Source organism: Penaeus japonicus, unplaced genomic scaffold (assembly GCF_977035675.1).
Source record: "Penaeus japonicus unplaced genomic scaffold, GWHDUDI00000001_assembly GWHDUDI00000030, whole genome shotgun sequence".
Lineage (NCBI taxonomy): Eukaryota > Metazoa > Arthropoda > Malacostraca > Decapoda > Penaeidae > Penaeus > Penaeus japonicus.
The window spans coordinates 31,086,512-31,094,011 of NW_028234432.1; the positions used below are offsets into that span (position 1 = coordinate 31,086,512).

At 43.7% G+C, this 7,500-nt stretch overlaps 1 protein-coding gene across 2 annotated transcripts in view; it reads right to left on the bottom strand.

The window, feature by feature from the left end:
- Positions 1 to 4,448, bottom strand: part of LOC147468269 (uncharacterized) — a 5,518-nt gene extending 1,070 nt beyond the window's left edge. The window contains exons 1-5 of one of the 2 annotated variants that reach the window (XM_086555265.1): positions 4,225 to 4,448; positions 3,039 to 3,183; positions 2,453 to 2,929; positions 1,766 to 2,089; positions 1 to 1,626 (exon numbers count right to left, since the gene is read on the bottom strand). The exon at positions 1 to 1,626 is cut by the window's left edge and continues 1,070 nt beyond it. In XM_086555265.1, coding sequence (XP_086411391.1) covers positions 1 to 1,626; positions 1,766 to 2,089; positions 2,453 to 2,929; positions 3,039 to 3,183; positions 4,225 to 4,358 — 2,706 coding nt within the window. In that variant the 5' untranslated portion in view covers positions 4,359 to 4,448. Of the gene's footprint in view, positions 1,627 to 1,765; positions 2,930 to 3,038; positions 3,184 to 4,224 lie in introns of both variants that reach the window. The other variant, XM_086555264.1, reaches the window with a different exon arrangement.
- Positions 4,449 to 7,500: the final 3,052 nt, after the last annotated feature.

The window sequence follows — 7,500 nt, forward strand, 5'->3', positions numbered from 1 at the left end:
CTTGGCGAAGAGGCAGAATTGCACGGGGCAATCCTGCACGGTGCAACAGGCTGCGTGAAGAGCAAGGATGTCGCTGAAGCACTGCCACACCTGGCACCGATGGCGGAAGATGCTGACGTGCGTGTATGCCGCCCTCAGGCTAAGGCACACACCGCCCTTGTAAGAGCAGCCTTGGCCCTGGCAGTACTGGTGGTGGTACAGGAGCTGGGTGGCGTCCCCAGGGGCGAGTGCTCTGGCCTCCATGAGGACTTGCGAGGCCCGACAGGGAAACTCGCCAGCGTCCTCGGGGTGTGAGGACGGCCAAGGGACGTCGTCTTTGTACTGTACCGCCGGGTTCCGCTCATAAAGGGCTGCCTCCAGCCTCCTTGCTCTCTCTCCCTCGGGCAGGGACGCCCCCTCCTCCGTGAAGAGACTAAGAGCCGTCTCCAAGACGGTTCTCTTTATGCACTCCTTGCGTTCCTCGTCAGATTTGTATTCAGTTTGTTGGGCGGTCCTAATTCCACGCTTCCGGTTATTGTTGCTTTGGTTTGATACAGACACTTCATCTGGTTCATTTTTTTGAGACGAATCCTTGAAGTACTTCGACGACTTGATTATCTCTTTAATTCCTTTGACTGCCTTTGAATCATTATTATGTGCGCAAGCTAATTTCCTCGTGTCCTCCTCCCAAAGTTTGGATTTGTGAATCGGAAGTCCCACATTAGTATCATAAGCAACCTTTTTAGTTTTGTCTGATACTCTTTGAGATGTTGTTTTGGGTAATGATACTTTCTGATTTATTCGTACAAAGTCGTCGGTTTCCTTGTAAGGTCTCTCTGTGGGGACGTCTGGGGTCGAGGGTGTAGTAAGTATATTTACATTGACCTTTTTTTCTTCGCCTATTATTTCACGCCGTATGTATTCTGACACATCCATATCAGGAAATGTATCGGCCATCTGACCTGTTTGTGAAGTCTCTGTGTATTCGATTACGTTGTCATCTTTACCAGAAGGTGGTTCTTCATTTACCCTAAAGTTGATTGATACTTGGTTTGATGAGTCATGAACTCCTGAATGAATGAAAGGAGTCTTGATGGTTCCTTTGTACTGGACATGTGTATAGAAAGGGAGCTTAAAATTGACATTCTTAGAGTATTTCTGCTGTTGGTTAAATAGTGAAGATGGATTAAGATTTGTTTGCGCTTTGGTGGTCTTTGGAATACCGGTCGAAGTAACTACCTCAAGCGAAATGCCGCCCTTCCGCTTGTGGCTATCCTGTGAAGATCCCTTTTGAGTTGCGCTTCCTGGAGGGCTTGATGGCCCAACCCTGATGGGCGTGACCCACAGAGGCACACATGGGACCCCATTATAGAGAAATACACTTTGGGCTGGAGGATTTACGACACCAAGGGGCTTGCCATTCTCTGGCGTCTGGATGTGTGTTGATAGCTCTCTCCCAAGTGAATGGATTATAGGACTGTTGCCTGGTGGTTTCACCCTGTCCTCCGCACTAGCTGGAGGCCCCTTGCTCTCCTTTAGTCCTTCGTGCCTTAAAAGTTCTAGATCTTGGAAGTAATATGTAGTAACAGGACCTTGCTTGAAGGCTTTTCTCCTGGACGGGAATTTGTTTCGAATAAGCACGGCTATCTGCAATGAGATGAATAAAACTCAAATGAAAAAGACAATCAACAAATAAAGCTTTTATAGGGCCGAGAATCTTATAAATTCAAGAATATAACGAAAATATTGAAAAACAATGATAAGCATTTTGAAAAGCTATACTCACACTGGTGTCGGTGAGAGGTTCGTCCGGATGGTCGCGGGCGTAGGCGGCTGCCACCTCCCACGCGAAGGTCCTCGTCCCGGGCTTGTCCCTGAGTTCGGCGTCCACCCACTTGCGTCCTATCGCCATCCTGCAGCTGATCCCTTGTGTCTGAGTCACACCATTCTCCACGGGACTTTCTCTCCCGAGTTGAACGTGTTGCTCCTGATGCTTAGCGCTGGCCTCTTCGGCTGCGGCTGCGGCTGCGGCTGCGGCTGCGGCTGCGGCGGCTGCGGCGGCGGCGGCCGCTGGTGTGACCGGCCTTAGATTGTACTTTGGAGACTGGCTCTGAGGAGACGATGAGCGGAGTGAATTGGATTCCACGTTAATCATGTTGCTAACCCTTTCGACTTGTGATAAGACATTTTCTATTGAATTGCACGTTCTCGTGTTTGTGTGATTTTCGATTTTAGATTTAATAAGGTCTGTTTCTTGACAAGTCAATAGCTTGGGTTTATGATAATAATATTGATTCCCAGGGCTCTCATTTTCGACTGGCTCTCGTTTCAAGCCTATTTTATTCAAAAAGTGGTCTGAAGTTAAGCCAGCGGTCCCTCCACTATCAACTATTAGTGCTGGTGACAAGTGTCTATGTCTAGACAGCTGTTCACTATTAGCTTCACTAAGCAAATCCTCGTCAGTTTTCCTCACATTTCCATGGAATCGAGATGACTCTTTGGTGTGAGTGCCACAGGCTGAGATCTCAGGTTCTTCCTGCTGAAACGGTGAAGCAGTAGAAGCGGTGCGGTCGCTCCTGCTGACGACGGCCTCGGCTGCAGGACTAGCAGGAGGCGTGGCCTGAGGGGAGCTCGTCTCGAAAAAGAACTTTCGCTTTTTGGGAATGATAGAAGATTCGGAAGAAGCCTTCCTCTTGGTGGGCTGTGTTGGGGACGCCACAGGGACGTCAAAGTGGGAGGACGGGACATCACTGTGGGTGGGGGAGGAGGGGAGAGAGGGAGTGACGTCATCGTTGTTGGCAGAGCAGGGGTGGGAGGGAGTGACGTCATCCTGAGACTTGGCTTCGTCCAGGGACTTGATGGCAACATTTTTGTAGACGTAAATCTGGGCGCCTTGACCTCCTCGGCGACACTTCTGGTTCTTGAATCTGGACTTCAAAACCTTCCCGAACTGAAAGTGAAAGGAACAAGTATATTAGTGGGATTCCGAGTCATGGAAGCACTGGCATTAGCGAATGAAAAGCCATTGACCAAAGACGTATCCTTCAACTCATCCTTACCTGTGCTATGTCCATGTAGTGTTGCGGATTCTCGTTGAGGTAAGTGTTGTAGAGGACATGGACTGGCGTGGTGGCCCCCTGTCGCTCCTCCAGTCTCCTGTCCACCCAGTCGTCACAGATCCTCCGCCACTTCGGCCGGTGCGAACTGGAGGAAAGGACATTTTAAGATTTAAAGAAAATAGGTGTGTGTGCGTGTGTGTGTGTGTAAATCCATTGAAAGAAATTATCAGATAATATAATTTGTATCTTTATTTTTCATATATCTAATCGTTACCATTTCACAAAAAAACGAACACCCCCGCTGCTGAGATTAGATAGTTTATCTAAAGTACCTCATATTACCTGGCACGGCAAACGTTCGCTTATCATATTCATAGAAGACAGATCAAGGGGAAATGTGGAGCATTAGGATACCTGAACCATTATCAGATAAAGCTACTCTACTACTCTCTCTACTCTAAACTTTACTTCATTATTGACAATGGTTTGCTTTCGTTGAGGCATGTGTTGAAATTACTATCCACGTTGACGCTAATCAAAAAGAAGGTTTGGGGAATAAAATAGATCATAGATAAATATATGGAAAATGTGCAATACGAGAGAGAAAGAGGGAGGGGATAGAAGGAGGAGAAGGGGAGGGGGCGAATGAGAGAAGAAGAGAGAGAAGGAGAGAGAGAGAGAGAGAGAGAGAGAGAGAGAGAGAGAGAGAGAGAGAGAGAGAGAGAGAGAGAGAGAGAGAAGGAGAAGGAGAGGCAGCGAGAGAGAGAGAGAGAGAGAGAGAGAGAGAGAGAGAGAGAGAGAGAGAGAGAGAGAGAGAGAGAAGGAGAGGCAGCGAGAGGGAGCGAGAGAGAGAGAGAGAGAGAGAAGGAGAGGCAGCGAGAGGGAGCGAGAGAGAGAGAGAGCATTGTGGTCAAGTGCGGACTGGGTACATCATCTACGTCATAGCAGAGATCCTGATGCCACAGCCACTTAGGTAAAATGTGCAATAAGAGAGAGAGAGAGAGGGAGGGAGGTAGATAGATAGAGAGAGAGAGAGAGAGAGGGAGGTAGATAGATAGATAGAGAGAGAGAGCGAGCGAAAGAGAGATAGATAGAAGAAAAAGAAGAGAGAGTATATAGTGAGAGAATAAGAAAAAGAGACAGTGAATGTGTACATTGCATTATATGTCACGAACTGAACACTTACCTTCCCCGTGATTTTGCAATGAACGCCTGATCATAAAGTCGTTTCCTATTAGATAGCATTGAATCCGAATTTTCCTTATTGTCCGCGAGTTCACAGTTCAAATATTTCCTGATGAACGTTCTACACTTGACCATCTTCCACTGGCTGTTGTCACCGCAAAAGTTCAACAGAATGACGTAACTTATCTCGCATTCGCTCTCGCTCCGCAGAGCACACTGAGCGTTAGCGAACTGTTAACAGTCTTTATATCTTCTCCCGTAAACGTATCTCATCATGTTGCTTCTCGGAACTGCATATCTTGATATCTATTTGGCTGGAGGACTACATTCGAGTCAGTACAAGAATTGCAGAATGTGACCCAAGCTTTGTCATGAAAAAAAAAGACTAATGAATAACGAAAAACATTTACCACGCTCTAACGTTCGATTTGCAATGCTACTTCCATAGTGACCGCGTAACGTGTGCAACAAACACTCCCAGTCCTCACGCAACACGAGGAAAACAAAGGTACAAAGAGGTGCCAAGAATGCCAACTAAGACCCTCCAGTCTTAACAGGAAGAGAAAGCGGTGCCGTGGGTCGTAGTGCACACGTTTTCGAGGAGACAAACACACATAGACCCATGCATGCTCAAGGATAGGTATAATAGACACAGAAATGGCAAGAAACAGCAAGAAACACACATTGCAACATACGTGACGATATGTGTTTATTGGTATACACGAATAAGTGATTAGACGTATCATCTCAATGCACACATAGGATCCCATCTTCTAAGGACTTCCTCTCCTACCGAACCCAGAGCGCCATCTCGTGCTACGTCTTCATTCCAAGGATGGAGTCTGAAAGAGATGAAACTTTCCTATAAACTCGATATTTACAGTTGGCATAGAGTGGCTCTCAGGGCAGTCCGTTTTGCTTGTTTGTTTTACGAATTGCATTGTTGATTTTCGTGTCCTATCCTGGGAAATGATCCTTAATTGCAAACTTGGACAGGAAAGATTGGGTGTCCAGTTTGTAATGATCTGATATATCAGTCTCAGATATCTGGATATTATTATGAATAGTTTATATCGCGAATAACTATAATTGCATTTAAAATATCCAATTTTATCCTGGATCAAGCCATTACTACTACAAGCTCTTCTAATAAGGGGTCAGGGGTCAGGGGTCAGGGAATGAAGCTACGCTGAGAGTATTTCCTATCAATTCCTTTTACGCATAGGACTGGATGCTTCATATGATCCAATACATTCTATTTCATTAGATTATTATTTGATATCATGTTTTTACTATCATAATTGTTATTACTATTGTTATATCATTAATATTATTGCTATATCATTGTAATTACTATCGTTATATTAGTAGTTTTATTATTTTACCATTATTATTTCATTATTTATCCTCATTATCCTCTTCCTCCTCCTCCTCCTCCTCCTCCTCCTCCTCCTCCTCCTCCCCCTCCTTATTTTTATTATTACTATTATTGTTATCACCATCATCACTTATTTTTTCACTCATATCATCAATTTCCCGTATGCCATTTTTTGCAAAGCTAATTCTGCGAACTTCTCAAGTGATTTGCATATCTCATGTCTTAGAAAGGGACGCTGCCCAACGAGACATGTACGAAACGCGTAGCGCGTCGCCAGAAGTTCGGTGCAGGAGAGAGAGAGAGAGAGAGAGAGAGAGAGAGAGAGAGAGAGAGAGAGAGAGAGAGAGAGAGAGAGAGAGAGAGAGAGAGAGAGAGAGAGAGAGAGAGAGAGAGAGAGAGAGGGAGAGAGAGAGAGAGAGAGAGAGAGAGAGAGAGAGAGGGAGAGAGAGAGAGAGAGAGAGAGAGAGAGAGAGAGAGAGAGAGAGAGAGAGAGAGAGAGAGAGAGAGAGAGAGAGAAGAGAGAGAGAGAAGAGAGAGAGAGAGAGAGAGAGAGAGAGAGAGAGAGAGAGAGAGAGCAAAGCAGGAGAGAGAAGGAGATGGCGAAGCAAGAGAGAGAGAGAGAGAGAGAGAGAGAGAGAGAGAGAGAGAGAGAGAGAGAGAGAGAGAGAGAGAGTGAGAGAGGGAGAAGGAGAGGCTGCCAATAAATCCAAGGTAGGACCTCGGATCTGAACACGTTCGGAAAACGTTGATCTCGACTCTGTCTTGGTCCCGAACGAAGCCGGAACAGGCACTCCTCTTGATGCAATGCAACACCAGATGCGGCACAAACACACAAACACACGAACACACAAACACACCGATCGCGTTTCCCAAGAATGGAAGTGCAATCACGTAACTTCTTCAGTGAGAAGGAAAAGAAAATGAATGAACCTGAAGGCTCACCAAAGGCTTTCGCAACAACTTTTCTCTTGTCGAAGAGAAGGAAGTAACTTGTAAGGGACGCTGTAGCTCTTATTCAGAGGAGGAAGGCTTCTGGCGAAAGGAATTTGTGGTGTAGAGATATGGATGTGCATCTGGAAATGTATATATACACATGTATATATATATATATATATATATATATATATATATATATATATATATATATATATATATATATATATATATATGTGTGTGTGTGTGTGTGTGTGTATATATATATATGTATATATATATATATATATATATATATATATATATATATATATATATATATATATATACATATATATATATACACATATATATATATATATATATATGTATATATATATATATACATACACACACACACACACACACACACACACACACACACACACACACACACACACACATACATATATATATATATATATATATATATATATATATATATATATATATATATATATATGCATAATTGTTTTGTTGAATGTATCTCTCTCTCTCTCTCTCTCTCTCTCTCTCTATATATATATATATATATATATATATATATATATATATATACATATACATATGTATGTGTATATATGTGTGCGTATGTGTGTGTGTCTGTGTATACACATAAGACAAGGAAAACTTTAGAAATAGCATTTAAAAAACTATAAGAACAACTAGTGGGGAAACGCGCACGCAAGAATCAAGAATGTGGTGCAAGTCACGTGAAAATAAATAGCTTTCTGACAAAAAAAAAAAAAAAAAAAAAAAAAAACATATATAAACATAAGTAGCACCAGAAGACTCGTGACCGACCAGCTTTGTGCGGAAATTCTGAATGAAACGTATGTAACTACGGGGGACACGAGAGCCCCAGTGTGTGGAAATAGAAATTACGAGGAAACAAATGTGGCCTTTTAATCGAACGATTATTCACGA